The following is a 17,233-nucleotide window of genomic DNA, read 5'->3' as shown; positions in this document are numbered from 1 at the left end:
ATGCTTATCATCCCATACCTCTGGTGGAGAAGACTTTGTTGAAACTCAAGCAAGACCGGGGCACCATGATTCTGATTGCTCCCTTTTCGCCGCGTCAGATCTGGTTCCCTCTTCTTCTGGAGTTGTCCTCCGAAGAACCCTGGAGATTGGAGTGTTTTCCGACCCTCACAGGACGAAGTGGCACTTCTGCATCCCAACCTCCAGTCTCTGGCTCTCACGGCCTGGATGTTGAGAGCGTAGACTTTGCCTCTTTGGGTCTGTCGGAGGGTGTCTCCCGTGTCTTGCTTGCTTCCAGGAAAGATTCCACTAAGAGGAGTTACTTCTTTTTATGGAGGAGCTTTGCCGTATGGTGTGACAGCAAGGCCTTAGATCCTCACTCCTGTCCTACACAGACCCTGCTTGAATACCTTCTGCACTTGAAAAGACTACAATGTTGCAGTATCGTCTAGAGTCTGAAGGCTCGTAATATGATACAAAATATGCAGTGACTCTAGGAAGCAAAGTTTCAAAATGATGTGCTTAGAAGTGGAGAAAGCCCTCAGAAACCTGGGACAGACAGTCGCAGGTTTAGAGCGAGGTTACTAACATCAAAAGTAACACCCGCCCAGATTCTATCATTGGGTGTAAAAACTCCACTGTTTACTTATTAGAATTTTTTCAAGATTTTATCAGACATTTTAACTTTGTCTAAAGGTATGATTCTTAATTGCTGAACTATTAAACTTCCAGCATTACTACGCTTAATAACAAAAGTAAAGCACTCTTATCTTTATGTTCGACGGGGGCCACCTCCGTTTCACCCCAACATCAAGGCTTCATCAGGAACGGAGCGCTAGATCATGATTATGAAAATAGCTTAACGGAGCACCATGCATTTCAAAATGGCGTTTGTCAGAGGACAGCTATATGGGAAGGCAGTGACTATAGTTAATTTATATGCACCAAACTCGGGACAGGGAGAATTTTTTGCCCAGATTAAGAGAGAGCTCTTCCAATTCCAGAAAGGGGGATGATACTAGGAGGGGACTTTAATATTTATTTTATTTATTTATTTATTTGTTTGTTACTTATATCCCACATTTTCCCACTCATGCAGGCGCAATGTGGCTTACAGAGAATTAAATAAGAGTACAAACTTAAAAGCTTAGGCAAGCATAAAAGAAGCAAGTAGGAGGGAGAAACTAACAGCGTGAACTAGGCAGGGTAAGGGACAAGGGATGCATCAATCAACATGGTAAGTTGAGGGGTAAGTCTTAGCAAAGAGGAATGTCTTTAACAACTTCTTAAAAAGGGCATGGTCCACTTGAGCTTTAAGGTGACGAGGTAACGTGTTCCAATGTTTGGGACTCCAATAACGGAAGGACGAGGCGAAGATTTTCTTGTACTTGACACCCTTACAATTCGGAAAATGGAGGTGGAGATAGGACCGAGCAGCAGGGTTGGCATTTCTAGGCGGAAGGTCGATCAAGGGGAGCATGTAATCCGGGGCAGCCCCATAGATGATTTTATGTGTTAGGGAGCAGATCTTAAAAGCAATGCGCTCCTGTACAGGCAGCCAATGAAGTTTAAAGCGCAGGGGTTCGGCGTGTGTATGACATCTATGGATCACTCGAAGGGGATGAATAATATGCAATTAGCTCATTGTAAACAATTGAGGTCCCTTACATCTACCTTGGATCTAGTGGAGGTCTGAAGGCTCAAACATCCGAGTCAAAGATCTTACACCTTCTTTTCCCACTCTCAGAACACTTATACCAGAATAGACATGGTGTGATGTAGTCGCCAATTATGGGAACATGTAACAGACTCAGAAATTGGCTCCATCTCCATATTGGACCATGCTCCAGTGGAGATTGGGCTGAAGGGACTGACAGGAGGGGCGCCAACTTTTTTGGAGGTTAAATGAGTTAATCTTGGAACAGTAAGGTGTGCGATGATATCCGACAGGTTATTCAGAGCTATTGTACACTTAATGATACAGGGGAGGTGACAGATGGACTCTTGTGGTATGCACTGAAAGCAGTGGTGAGGGGTCACCTAATTAAGTGGGGAGCTAGAAGAAAGCATGAAAGAGAAGCAAGGGAATTGGGGCTGAGGGCAAGGCTGGCGAATCTGGAGTGTCAACATCAAGAGGGGGTCAGGAGAACTCTTACGAGAACTGCGACAATGCCGTGTGGAACTTGAGAAAATGCAGGTAGAGAGGGTGGAATTTATGCGGAAGATCCTCCAGCAAAAATTTTAAGAATTTGGAAATAAATCATGGAGGATGTTAGCTAACTATCTGAGGCACAGGCAACGGGCCTCAACTATTAAAAAAATTAAAGGGCCGGGCGACCAGTTGTATTATCGGGATAAAGAAATCAGAGATCAGTTTGCAATATTTTATCAGGCTTTATATAGTAGTGAGCTGACAGTAGAGATAGGGGAGGTACGGAAGACCCTAGGGAAACTGCGCCTGCCCAGGTTGTGGAGCAAGGACCGAGAAAAGTTGGAGGCCCCGTTTCATCTAGATGAAATTAAGCAGGCTATTAAGGGACTTAAAGGAGGGAAGGCACCTGGGCTCGATGGCTACTCAGCCAAGTTCCATAAAATATTCACTGGGGAGGTGGGGCCCCTACTATTGAGGGTAGGGAATGCGTGTTTCGGGGGCCAGTCGCTGCCAGCTAGCATGCATGAGGCAGGGATCTCGCTGATATTGAAACGGGGAAGAGATCCAGTTGTGTGTGGCTCTTATCGACCAATTTCATTGATTAATTTAGTTATAAAAATACTATCAAAGGTAATTGCAGATAGGCTTGGGGAGATACTGCCTAACTTAATTCACACAGATCAATCACGATTTGTTATGGGAAGGCAGGTGGCAGATAATATTCGACGCACCCTACATGTCATATGGGAGGCCCAACAGAGGGGAATTCCAGTAGCTCTACTAAGCACAGATGCAGAAAAAGCCTTTGACAGGGTGGAGTGGCCCTTCCTATGGGAAGTGTTAGATCATATGGGGTTTGGCAACGGAATATTAGGGTGGCTAAAAAGGTTATACGAGAAGCCGACAGCCAGACTCAAAGTGAACGGGGGGTATACATCAGCCTTTCAGATTGAGCAGGGCAGTAGACAGGGAATGCCCATTGTCACCACTGCTCTTCGCGCTCTCCATTGAACCACTGGCACAGAGGATACGAGAGGCGGCAGACATTAAGGGAATTATAATAGGGGATACTGAACATAAGTTGGCTCTTTTTGCCGGTGACATGCTATTTTATGTGAAAAATCCTAGTTTGGTTCTCCCAGTATTGGTGGTGGAGTTGGATAAGTTTGGTAAACTATCCAGGTTCAAGATAAATTATGATAAGTCAGAAATGATCGGGGTGTTTATTACACAGCATAGGATGGAAGAGCTCTCTCTCGCAAAGATTTCCATTTAGATTGAAGTGGAGCAACATTTTTATTTTATTTTATTTTTCTTACATTTGTACCCCGCGCTTTCCCACTCATAGCAGGTTCAATGCGGCTTACATATTATATACAGGTACTTATTTGTACCTGGGGCAATGGAGGGTTAAGTGACTGCCCAGAGTCACAAGGAGCTGCCTGTGCCTGCAGTGGGAATCAAACCCAGTTCCCCAGGACCAAAGTCCACCACTCTAACCACTAGGCCACTCCCGGTGTCTGCTACCACAAACAGTAAAAAGCCCATAGAACCCCTTTGTGCATTCATCGCTGGGTTCCCTGCTCGCTAAACTGGCTTCAACTGGTCACAAACTCATGTTGCTGGCCTGGTAAGTTTAATGCATCTCCCTTCAGACTCAAGACCTGGTTTAAGAAGGCAACTCTTCCATAATTATTGCACATACACAACCCCTCACCATTTAAAATAATGCACAAATCCAAGTGCCACCTTAAAATAAGGTGAACACTGTGCATTAAACACTTAAAAATTAAGCATATTTTAATGTTCATGGCTGAACACTTGCAAAGACACTAGTGCCCATCAAGTATCCTAGGGGTTAAGATACCCATAGAAGTATCCCAGTCATATCATTTAAACTACACACCCCTGTTCCAACAAATACGTAAAGATATGGAGGATAGGAGGGAATGTGGTTATCCTGGTGGGGCCGTATAGCATCGATCTGGATGAAAGTTTTGCCTAGAGTGCTATTCCTGTTCCAAACCCTACCGATACAGGTACCCAGGACGGAGTTGGGAAAGGTGCAACGAGATATATCGAAATTTATATTGGGGGGGGGGGGGGGGGGGCAAAGCAGGAAACTGCTATGGCGGTCGGTGGAGTTGGGTGGGAGAGGGGTCCTGAACTTGGAGTGGTACTATTGGGCAGCACAGCTGAAATTTATCTCCGCATGGGTGCCAGGAGAGACCGTTAGTGGCGGCATGTATGGACCAAATGATGGTGCAGAGATATAGCTTGAAATCGATCATATGGGCCTCATTGACACCCCATACCTATAGCAAGATGTCCTGTAATCCGTTTGTGGGGCATCTTTGTGGGCATCCCTTAGGACACGTTTTTGGAAATCCAGAACTACATCCACATATGCATACATCAGGGGGGAGCCAAGTTTCAGAGTAGGGATGGGGAACAGGGTGGCGAAGAGGTGGGCTGAGAGGGGTTTGGTTTGCTTCAGGGACTTGCTGGAAGATGGGAAAATGAGACTGTTTGTAGAGTTCAAGGAGCAATGTGGGGTCCTAGACACAGAAAGATTCTTTTATCTGCAAGCTCAACCTTATATACATAAAGAAGGGTGGTTGAGGAAGGACCCAGAGGAGTATGAAGAGTTGGAGAATTTGTGGGGATCTCTGGGGAAAATGAAGGGAGTTATATCTGTACTGTATATGTTTATACGGGGTAAAACCTTCGAGAAATGTAATATATGTCCCATTGGGAGCAAGACTTGCAGAAGGAGTTCACAATAAATGAGTGGAGGGCGATTATACTGGAAGTTAAAAAAGCATCGAACTGTGTGTTATTAAAAGAAAATGCCTTCAAGGTTCTCTTGAGAGGGTACTTAACTCTGCAGCGATTGCATTCAATGTTCCCAGGGGTCTCACAGCAATATTGGAGATGTGGAACGGAAGTGGGTACCTTTCTACACATTTGGTGGTCGTGTAGTAAGCTACAATTATATTGGAAAAGTATAACAGCAAAGATAGCCTACACGAACAAGACATTTCCATGTGATCCTCAATGGTGCCTTGTAGGACTGGGCAACAGGCGCGGAGCAAAGTGGCAGAGACGCTTAAAGCGAATGTGCTTAATGGCGGTGAAGAGTGTCATTGCAAAACATTGGAAACAGAAGGAGGCGCCAACGGAGCAGGATTGGATCTTGAAATTATCCCTTATTGGGGAGATGGAGAAGCTCACGGACAAAAGGGTGGAAAGATACAGTATGATCTCTGAACTATGGACTCAACTAAGGGACATGACCCAAATGACCTAGTAACTGATAACGTTGGAGGGGGGGGGGGGAGGGAAGGGTGGGGAGAGGGAGGGGAAAGAGGGGGATAAAATACAAAACTGTGTTATTGCTTGTTGTAATATGAATCCATTGCTGATTAATAAAAACTTAATATAAAAGAAAAAAGCATAAAAAATGTAGTTACTTAAGGGTGGATATGAATATTCATTGGGGGATCCTGAAAACCTGGCAAGGGCCATGGTTGTAAACCCCTGGTTTAGACTATCATTGTATTTGTTTGCATGTGTGCCCAAAAGAATAAGTGCACATGCATGTATTTTATAAAGTACCTGCATAAGTGCCAGACCCTCCCTAGTTCTGTCTGTTCTCCATCCCAGGACTGCCTTTGCATATATCCCATAAAAGTAGGTGCATAATTTGTATTCTTTTGTATACTCCTGTGCAACCTTCAAAGAACCCGTTCGAGCATGTAAAATGTCGTTCTGTTATCCACATAACAATCGAACATCTCTAACCCTGTAAGTTTCTTTGCCTAACCTCTTTCTGTATCTGTTCTTTAAATAAACATTGGTTTTCATGGGAATGAAATTATTATGTAAAATTAGACTGATATTCAGCAAGATCCTATCTGTAGGGGTGTCTTAAAGTCCATTAATTTGCAGAATATAGATAACCACAGCATATATATATGGCAGTAGCATGGTATACCTGTTTTACAGCAATTCAAAAATAGGCACAAAAACTTAGTATTGTGGTGATACCTGTTTTACAGAACTTAGTTTAACAATTACCTTTCCTTTATAGGCTTTGGGATATTGAGTGTGGTGCTTGTTTAAGAGTGTTAGAAGGACATGAAGAGTTGGTTCGATGTATTCGCTTTGATAACAAGAGGATTGTAAGCGGAGCTTATGATGGGTATGTTCTTTAGACTGTTGATATTAATAGAATTTTTTTCATATCACAGACCACTTGTGATCTAGGTATTCACCTGCACCCTTGGTTTATTGAATCCTAATCAGTGGCTGATAAGGATGAGAAAAGTTTAACAAGGATGAGAAAAGTTTAAGTTCTCTACAGTACTCAAAATCATTAATCATTCTGTCACACAGGATACGAGCTAAAAACAAAAACTACATTAGGCATTCATTTACAAGCAGTTTTGCCTAAGGAAATCTCATTCATCAGCTTGCTAAGGGAAATGGCCGAGATCATTCCATTAACATTTTAGATGGAGGAGGAACCCAGGGAAGAAACATTTTTTCATCCTTCAATTCCTCTTGTCCTGTCCCCCCCCCCCCCCCCCCCCCCCCCCCCCCCCCCCCCCCCAAAAAAAAGCTATGACAGTACCCATTCACAGAAGTTTCAAGGAAGTACAGATGGCAATATGGAATACCTCCTCTCTGTATCACCTATAAATAAGAAGTTTGACTCTACATAGTCCAAAAGGCTCCTGGATTCAAGAAGTAACCGCATCCTTACCATTCCATGGTGGTCAAATCCGTTCTCAAAAAAGCTAAAATTTCCAAGACTCATTCCTCATTGCCCCTGGAGAGAGAAGCTTGGACATTGGAATCTTTTAGGAGAAAGGTTCTTCACAATACTATACTGAGTTGGGGAGTTAGCAGACACTGTCAGCAGAAGGCCAGGCAACTCCATTCACTAGAGTGAGTAGAGGGAAGGAGTACTGGAAAATACATGATCTGAGCCACCTATAATAATTTCAATATAGCATTGAGAGCTTCTGCAATAGATATCAATACCCAGAGATTCAACTGGCTCCAGGCTTCAAATCTAAGATATATTTGTGCAATAAAAACTTGTTCATGTGAAGACAATTGAGAGAATCTCTTCAGAGATAAGGTACAGGAAACTGCAATCCTTATCAAACAGCACATAGTGACACCTTCAAAACCCTTTCTATACCCACTTACGAACTGGCCACTTCTTCCAGGAGGTACCAGAGTATTGGGCAAAGGGAGTATTATTCTTGCCAGACTAGACCTAACCAGCTCTGCAGCTAAAACTAGGGACAAGGTTTTGAGTGTCTCCATGAGAACATAACCAGAGTCATAAGTACATAAGTATTGCCATACTGGGAAAGACCAAAGGTCCATGAAGCCCAGCATCCTGTTTCCAACAGTGGCCAATCCAGGTCACAAAATACCTGGCAAGATCCCCAAAAAGTACAAAACATTTTATACTGCTTATCCCAGAAATAGTGGATTTTCCCCAAGTCCATTTAATAATGGTCTATGGACTTTTCCTTTAGGAAGCTGTCCAAACCTTTTTTAAACTCTTCTAAGCTAACCGCCATTATCACATTCTCTGGCAACGAATTCCAGAGTTTAATTACACGTTGAGTGAAGAAAGATTTTCTCCAATTTGTTTTAAATGTACTACATTGTAGCTTCATCGCATGCCCCCTAGTCCTAGTATTTTTGGAAAGCGTAAACAGACGCTTCATATCTACCCGGTCCACTCCACTCATTATTTTATTTATTTATTTATTAGTGTATTTATACCCCACATTATCCCCACAATCAAGCAGGCTCAATGTGGTTTACATTATCCAGAGAGAGAACTCTGGACGATAACAGATACAAATGAAAATAATAATAATTTTATAGACCTCTATCTTATCTCCCCTCAGCAGCCTTTTCTCCAAGCTGAAGAGCCCTAGCCGCTTTAGCCCTTCCTCATAGGGAAGTCGTCCCATCCCCTTTATCATTCTCGTTGCCCTTCTTTGCACCGTTTCTAATTCCACTATATCTTTTTTGAGATGCGGCGACCAGAATTGAACACAATATTCGAGGTGCCGTCGCACCATGGAGCGATACAAAGGAGTGGAGGAGTGGCCTAGTGGTTAGAGTGGTGGACTTTGGTCCTGAGGAACTGGGTTCGATTCCCACTGCAGGCACAGGCAGCTCCTTGTGACTCTGGGCAAGTCACTTAACCCTCCATTGCCCCAGGTACAAATAAGTACCTGTATATAATATGTAAGCCGCATGGAACCTGCTATGAGTGGGAAAGTGCGGGGTACAAATGTAACAAAAAAAAATTATAACAGCTTAATTTTTGTTTTCCATTCCTTTCCTAATAATACCTAACATTCTATTTGCTTGCTTAGCCGCAGCAGCACACTGAGCAGAAGGTTTCAACATATAATCGACGACACCTAGATCCCTTTCTTGGTCTGCAACTCCTAATGTGGAACCTTGCATGTCGTAGCTATAATTCGGGTTCCTCTTTCCCACATGCATCACTTTGCACTTGCTCACATTAAAACGTCATCTGCCATTTAGATGCCCAGTCTCCTAGTCTCGAAAGGTCCTCTTGCAATTTTTCACAATCCTCCCGCGATTTAACGACTTTGAATAACTTTGTGTCATCAGCAAATTTAATTACCTCACTAGTTACTCCCATCTGTAGGTCATTTATAAATATGTTAAAAAGCAGCAGTCCTAGCAGAGACCCATGGGGGAACCCCACTAACTACTCTTCTCTATTGAGAATCCTGACCATTTAACCCTACTCTCTGTTTTCTATCTTTTAACCAGTTTTTAATCCATAATAGAACACTTCCTCCTGTCCCATGACTTTCCAACTTCCTCTGTAGTCTTTCATGAGGTATTTTGTCAAAAGCCTTCTGAAAATCCAGATACACAATATCAACCGGCTCACCTTTATCCACATGTTTGTTCACCCCTTCAAAGTGTTCACCCCTTCAAAGAAATGTAGTAGATTGGTGAGACAAGATTTCCCTTCACTAAATCCATGTTGACTTTGTCTCATTAATCCATTCTTTTGAATATGCTCTGTAATTTTGTTCGTAATAATAGTCTTTACCATTTTACCCGGCACCGACGTCAGACTCACCGGTCTATAATTTCCCTGATCTCCTGTGGAACCTTTTTAAAAAATCGGCGTTACATTGGCCACCCTCCAATCTTCCTGTACCATGCTCGATTTTAAGGATAAATTACATATTGCTAACAATAGCTCTGCAAACTCATTTTTCAGTTCTGTCAATACTCTGGGATGAATACCATCCGGTCCAGGAGATTTGCTACTCTTCAGTTTGCAGAACTGCCCCATTACATCCTCCAGGTTTATAGAGAATTCATTAAGTTTCTCCAACTCGTCAGCTTTGAATACCATTTTGGCATCGGTATCCCACCCAAATCTTCCTCGGTGAAGACCGAAGCAAAGAATTCATTTATCTCTCCGCTTTGGCTTTGATCGCTCCTGGTCTAACCGATTCTTTTGCCGGCTTCCTGCTTTTAATATACCTAACAAAAACGTTTACTGTGTGTTTTTGCCTCCAACGCAATCTTTTTTTTTCGAAGTCCCTCTTAGCCTTCCTTATCAGTGCTTTGCATTTGACTGGCCATTCCTTATTCTGTTTATTATATTCAGTCGGTTCCTTCTTCCAATTTAAGGATTTTCTTTTAGCTCTAATAGCTTCCGTCACCTCACTTTTTAACCATGACTGCTGTCGTTTGGTCTTCCGTCCTCCGTTTTTAATACGCGGAATATATTTGCCCTGGGCTTCCAGGATGGTGTTTTTGAACAGCATCCATGCCTGATGTAAATGTTTGGCCCTCGCAGCCGCTCCTCTTAAGTTTTTTTTTTTTTTTTTTTTTCCACCACCATTCTTCTCGTTTTATCATAGTCTGCTTTTTTAAAGTTAAACGCTAACATATTTGATTTCCTATGTATACTTCAAAGCTATTATAAAATCCGATCATATTCTGATCACTGTTATCAAGCGGCCCCAACACCATTACCTCCCGCACCAGATCATGCACTCCACTAAAGATTAGGTCTAGTGGAGGCGTGGCCTAGTGGTTAGGGTGGTGGACTTTGGTCCTGAGGAACTGAGTTCGATTCCCACTTCAGGCACAGGCAGCTCCTTGTGACTCTGGGCAAGTCACTTAACCCTCCATTGCCCCATGTAAGCCGCATTGAGCCTGCCACGAGTGGGAATGTGCGGGGTACAAATGTAACAACAACTTCTCTCGTTGGCTCCTATACCAGCTGCTCCATAAAGCTGTCCTTGATTTCATCAAGGAATTTTACCTTCCAAGTGTACCCTGATGTTACATTTACCCAGCCAATATCAGGGTAATTGAAATCACCCATTATTATTCTGTTGCCCAATTTGTTTGCATCCCTAATTTCCTTTAACATTTCTGCATCCGTCTGTTCATCCTGGCCAGGCAGATGGTAGTACATTCCTATCATTATCCTTTTCCCCTTTACGCATGGAATTTCAATCCACAGTGATTCCAAGAAGCGTTTTGTTTTCTGCAGAATTTTCAGTCTATTTGATTCAAAGCTCTTGTTAATGTACAATGCTACCCCTCCACCAATTCGATCCACCCTATCACTACGATATAAGTTGTACCCCGGTATGACAGCATCCCACTGGTTATCCTCCTTCCACCAGGTCTCAGAGATGCCTATTATATTTAATTTTTCGTTTAGTGCAATATATTCTAACTCTCTCATCTTTTCTTAGCCTCCTGGCATTCACATATAGACATTTCAAAGTATGTTTGTTGTTGCTATTTACATCATGCTTAGTACTTGACAGTATTATTTTGGAATCTTTTGTCTGTTTTTTATTTTTATTTAAGGACACCTGATCTACTACGGTTTCTTTTGCAACCTCTCTATCAGGATACCTATCTTCTCTGTTTTGGTGATATCTTTGAAAGATACCTTATCCCGAACCATTCGCTTTTGAGCGACTGTCGGCCTTCCCCCCCCCGATTCTAGTTTAAAAGCTGCTCTATCTCCTTTTTAAATGCCGATGCCAGCAGCCTGGTTTCACCCTGGTTAAGGTGGAGCCCATCCTTTCGGAATAGGCTTCCCCTTCCCCAGAATGTTGCCCAATTCCTAACAAATCTAACCCTCCTTCCTGCACCATCGTCTCATCCCAGTATCCATACGAGTAGGAGGGAGGCTACAGTTTTTCACAAACTGCTGACCTCTTAATAACTTTTGCTAGCACCAGTCTGCCTACCGAGAGCATCTGGTCAAGCCCTAAGCCTCAAGAAATAAACCTGTTTCACCAGGGGAAAGATAGTAGGGTTTTTACTTTGTCAGTGGTTCCCAAACCTGGTCCTGGAGGCACCCTAGCCAGTAAGGTTTTTAGGATACAGTGGAGGCAGTGCTATGCTATGCTAATTCTTTTTTCTCCGAGGACAAGCAGGCTGCTTGTTCTCACAATTGGGTCATCGTCGTCCATGGTGGCCCAGGATCCTGGAAGAATTTTGCTAGCAAAAATAAAGGCTTTCGGGAACGTTCCGTCGCGAGAGTAGGACGGACTGCGCATGCGCGAATGGCTTCCCACCCGCCGCACGAGCGTGTCTGTTCAGTCTTTTTTCATCAGCGGTTAGGTGCGGCAGTGTTTTTCGCTCTGTTCCGTTCAGCTCAGGACAAAGACTTCGCGATCCTTGTTCGCTTTCTTTTTCTTTCCTATAGCTTCCTTAATCTTTTTGGCCAATTTAAATTTTCTTTTTCGACATGGCTGGCCTTTAGGCTTCTCGGTTGGGTTCTTCCCTTTTTGTACCCTTCCCTTTTGGCACAATCACATTGTTTGATTTTGCCGAGGCCATGTTTTCTTCCATGTCATCGAAGACACCCAGCGGCTTCAAACGCTGTACTCGGTGCAACCGGACCATCTCAGGTGCCGATACCCACGCTTGGTGTATCCAGTGCCTTGGGCCCGACCACAGCCCAGCCGCTTGTAATCTGTGTCTTCGTATGAAGAAACGGACCCAAGCGTCTCGAGAGGCTCAACTTGAAAATCTTTTTGGAGCCGGGTCCAGTCCTTCTACGTCGACATCGGTGCCAAGGTTGGTGACGTCGACATCGACGGGAGCAAGGTAATGGCTGCTGAGAGACCACTTTGCGCTGGGAGCAGTGAGACGAGTGGGTCTCCACCTGTCTCGAGGCCTCCTGCTATGCAGTCCCGGCCCCGAGGAGACGTGAGGATTCCTCGTCGGTACCGAGGAGTCTCGATGACGGGCGTCGAGTGAAGGCTAAGAAGCACCGTTATCATTCTCCTTCGACGCACAGTACCAGGAGCTCTGGGGCGTCGAGATAGTCGGCCCTCGAGAAGCGTCGGCACCGAGAGGACTGCTCCCCCTCGATACAGGAAGTGCAGATGCCTCAGTCTTCTTACCTGCTCCCGAGCCTCCACAGATTTTGACACCGCCTGTTCCACCGGCCCCACAGTCTTTTCTGATGGCGGCTCTTGACGAGCGTATCCAGGCCTTGTTTCTAGAACTTCTGGAAGGCTTGCGCCCCCTGTGTCATCTGCTGTGGAGGTGCCTGGCCCTTCACCTGTGGTGAGGTCTCTGACCCCAGTGCCGCCTGCGGCATCTGCGTCAGCTACCACCCGGGTTGACTCTCCGACGTCGGTGGAGGAAGCATTGCTGCAGTCGGATCGGGCGTCGACTTCTCGACATCGCCACGGAGGACATTGTTCCTCGGCGTCGAGATAGGTCCAGTGTCAGAGTACTTTCACTCAGGTTGCATCTGACACTGAGCAGGAATTCTCGTGGGAATCAAAGGAAGATCCCAGGTACTTCTCTTCCTATGAGTCTTTTGGGATTCCCTATGACTCTTCTCCTCCGCTGGAAAGAGGATTATCTCCATCAGAGAGTCTCTTTCTCCTCTTTTGTCTGGGAAATGGCTACGGCTATTCCTTTCCCTGTGGAGGTTGAGGATGAGCCCAGGTCTGACATGTTGGAAGTCCTGGATGATTCTTCTCCACCTAAAGAGGCTGTGACAGTCCCTCTCCATAAGGTACTGAAGGAAGTCTTTATGAGAAACTGGTCCGCCCCTATGTCTGGCCCTGTGGCTCCCAAGAAAGCAGAATCCCAATATCGGATCCACGGTGAGCCTGTAATGATGAGGTCCCAGTTACTCCACAATTCTGTGGTGGTGGATTCCGCTCTCAAGAGACTATGCTTCGGCACCCACAGGCAGAGAAGCTAGGACTCTTGATCCTTTTGGGAGAAAGGCGTATCAGGCCGCTATGCTCGCATCCAAGATCCAATCATACCAGCTCTTCACGAGCATACGCTTGCGGGACTCGATAAGTCAACTGTCTAGCTTGGTTGATACACTCCCTGCGGAGTTGGCCAAGCCTTTTCGCCAGGTGGTCAGGCAGCAGAAGGTGTGTCGCAAGTTCCTGGTCATGGGTACTTTTGACACTTTTGACGTAACATCCAGGATCACTGCTCAAGGTATAGTGATGCGCAGACTCTCATGGCTGCGTGTCTCTGACCTGGATCATTCGGTCCAGCAGCAGATGGCGGATCTTCCTTGCCGGGGGGGGGGGGGGGGGGGGGTCAATCGTTTTGGTGAAAAAGTAGAGGATCTTGTTAACCAGATTAAAAGCATAATGATGTTATGGATTCTCTCTCCCACCGGGTTCCTTCTGCTACAGCTTCCTCATCTAGAGATTTTTTGGAGGGAAGAGAAGTGCTCCTACTCTAGATGTAGGTATACTTCTCCTTCTCGGCGGCCTGCTCAGCCCCAGTACACTCGTTCCCGTCAACAGCGTTCAGCTAAGGCCCATTCTGCTCCCCAGCAAAAGCAAGGGACGGGCTTTTGACTGGCTCCAGTTCAGCATAGTCACTATCAAAGTGTCCGTGCCGGACGACTTGCTGGTAGGAGGGAGGTTGATGTTTTTTCACCAAAGGTGGCCTCTTATAACCTCCGACCGGTGGGTTCTTCAAATAGTCCGGTTAGGATACACCCTCAATCTGATATCCAAATCTCCAAATTGCCCACCGGGAGTTCATTCTTACAGCCCCCATCCCAGGCAGGTACTTGCAGAGGAACTCTCCGCCCTTCTAAAGGCCAATGCGGTCGAACCCGTTCCACCAGGGGAAGAAGGGCTGGAATTCTATTCTAGGTACTTGTGCAAAAGAAAACAGGGGGGATGTGTCCCATCCTAGACCTAAGGGGCCTGAACAATTATTTAGTCTGAGAAAAGTTCAGGATGGTTTCCCTAGGCACCCTTCTTCCCATGATTCCCTTCCCCTCATTCCCTTTCCTCCTTTCCTGAAGTTACTATTGAGGAAACTACACTTCTCCTTTCTTCCTCAAAATGTACCACCTGTTCCTCTGATCCCATTCCCACCCACCTTCTTAATGCCATCTCTCCTACTCTTATTCCTTTTATCTGTCACATTCTCAACCTCTCACTTTCCACTGCGACTGTCCCTGCTGCCTTTAAACATGCTGTGGTCACACCTCTCCTTAAGAAGCCTTCACTTGACCCTACTTGTCCCTCTAATTACCGACCCATCTCCCTCCTTCCTTTTCTCTCCAAATTACTTGAGCGTGCTGTTCACCGCCGCTGCCTTGATTTTCTCTCCTCACATGCTATTCTTGACCCATTACAATCTGGTTTTCGCCCTCTCCACTCAACCGAAACTGCGCTTACTAAAGTCTCCAATGACCTATTACTGGCTAAATCCAGAGGTCAATATTCCATCCTCATTCTTCTTGATCTTTCCGCTGCTTTTGACACTGTCGATCACAGCATACTTCTCGATACCCTGTCCTCACTTGGATTCCAGGGCTCTGTCCTTTCCTGGTTCTCTTCCTACCTCTCCCTCTGCACCTTTAGTGTTCACTCTGGTGGATCCTCTTCTACTTCTATCCCTCTGCCTGTCGGCGTACCTCAGGGTTCTGTTCTTGGTCCCCTCCTCTTTTCTATCTACACTTCTTCCCTTGGTTCATTAATCTCATCCCATGGCTTTTCCTACCATCTCTATGCTGATGACTCCCAAATCTACCTTTCTACCCCTGATATCTCACCTTGCATCCAAACCAAAGTTTCAGCATGCTTGTCTGACATTGCTGCCTGGATGTCTCAACGCCACCTGAAATTAAATATGACCAAAACCAAGCTTCTCATTTCCCCCCCCAAACCCACCTCCCCGCTCCCCCCGTTTTCTATTTCTGTTGATGGCTCTCTCATTCTCCCTGTATCCTCAGCTCGAAACCTTGGGGTCATCTTTGACTCTTCTCTCTCCTTCTCTGCTCATATCCAGCAGACCGCCAAGACCTGTCGTTTCTTTCTTTACAACATCCGTAAAATCCGCCCCTTTCTTTCCGAGCACTCTACCAAAACCCTCATCCACACCCTTGTCACCTCTCGTTTAGACTACTGCAATCTGCTTCTTGCTGGCCTCCCACTTAGTCACCTCTCCCCTCTCCAGTCGGTTCAAAACTCTGCTGCCCGTCTCATCTTCCGCCAAGGTCGCTTTACTCATACTACCCCTCTCCTCAAGACCCTTCACTGGCTCCCTATCCGTTTTCGCATCCTGTTCAAACTTCTTCTACTAACCTATAAATGTATTCACTCTGCTGCTCCCCAGTATCTCTCCACACTCGTCCTTCCCTACACCCCTTCCCGTGCACTCCGCTCCATGGATAAATCCTTCTTATCTGTTCCCTTCTCCACTACTGCCAACTCCAGACTTCGCGCCTTCTGTCTCGCTGCACCCTAAGCCTGGAATAAACTTCCTGAGCCCCTACGTCTTGCCCCATCCTTGGCCACCTTTAAATCTAGACTGAAAGCCCACCTCTTTAACATTGCTTTTGACTCGTAACCACTTGTAACCACTCGCCTCCACCTACCCTCCTCTCTTCCTTCCCGTTCACATTAATTGATTTGATTTGCTTACTTTATTTTTTTGTCTATTAGATTGTAAGCTCTTTGAGCAGGGACTGTCTTTCTTCTATGTTTGTGCAGCGCTGCGTATGCCTTGTAGCGCTATAGAAATGCTAAATAGTAGTAGTAGTAAAACGATTGGCTATGCTCTCTGGACTTAAAAGATGCTTACACCCACATCTTGATACTTCCAGCTCACAGGAAGTATCTTTGATTTCGGCTGGGAACACAGCACTTTCAGTACTGTGTACTGCCCTTTGGCGTCTGCGCCCAGAGTGTTTACCAAGTGTCTGGCTGTAGTCGCAGCATCGCTAAGCAGACTGGGAGTGCATGTGTTCCCTTATCTTGACGACTGGCTGGTGAAGAGCCCATCGGAGGTGGGTGCTCTGCAGTCTATGCAAATGACTATTCAGGTGCTAGAACTTCTGGGGTTTGTGATAAATTATTCCAAGTCCCATCTCACCCCAGTTCAAAAATTGGAGTTCATTGGAGCACTGTTGAACACAAAGACAGCTCGAGCTTTCCTCCCCGAGGCAAGGGCAGACAGTCTCCTTTCCCTAGTGTCCTTGGCTTGAGCGTCTCAACAGACACGGCTCGGCAGATGTTGAGACTTCTGGATCACATGACCTCCACAGTTCACGTGACTCCCATGGCACGTCTACACATGAGATCAGCTCAATGGACCCTGGCTTCCCAGTGGTGTCAAGTGGCGGGCAGTCTAGAGGATGTGATCCGATTGTCCACCAACTTTCGAAATTCCTTGCAGTGGTGGACGATTCGTTCCAATCTGACATTGGGGCGTCCATTCCAAATTCCTCAGCCACAAAAAGTGGTGACGAAGGATGCATCCCTCCTGGGGTGGGGGGCTCATATAGATGGGCTTCACACTCAAGGAGCTTGGTCCTTTCAGGAAAAAGGTCTGCAGATCAACCACCTGGAATTAAGTGCGATCTGGAACGCTCTAAAGGCTTTCAGAGATCGTCTGTCCAACCAAGTCATCTTAATTGAGACAGACAATCAGGTTGCCATGTACTACACCAACAAGCAGGGGGGCACCGGATCTCACCATCTGTGTCAGGAAGCCATCCAG

General features: G+C 45.6%; 1 protein-coding gene across 1 annotated transcript in view; it reads left to right on the top strand.

The window, feature by feature from the left end:
- LOC115476819 (F-box/WD repeat-containing protein 11-like) overlaps positions 1–17,233 on the top strand; it is a 323,530-nt gene that overhangs the window by 237,285 nt on the left and 69,012 nt on the right. Inside the window, 1 exon segment of the mRNA XM_030213393.1 lies at positions 6,243–6,353. Coding sequence (XP_030069253.1) covers positions 6,243–6,353 — 111 coding nt within the window.

The sequence above is a fragment of the Microcaecilia unicolor genome, chromosome 8, assembly GCF_901765095.1.
Source record: "Microcaecilia unicolor chromosome 8, aMicUni1.1, whole genome shotgun sequence".
Lineage (NCBI taxonomy): Eukaryota > Metazoa > Chordata > Amphibia > Gymnophiona > Siphonopidae > Microcaecilia > Microcaecilia unicolor.
The sequence above is the reverse complement of the archived record's forward strand: the minus strand, read 5'-3'. Positions and strand labels throughout refer to the sequence as shown.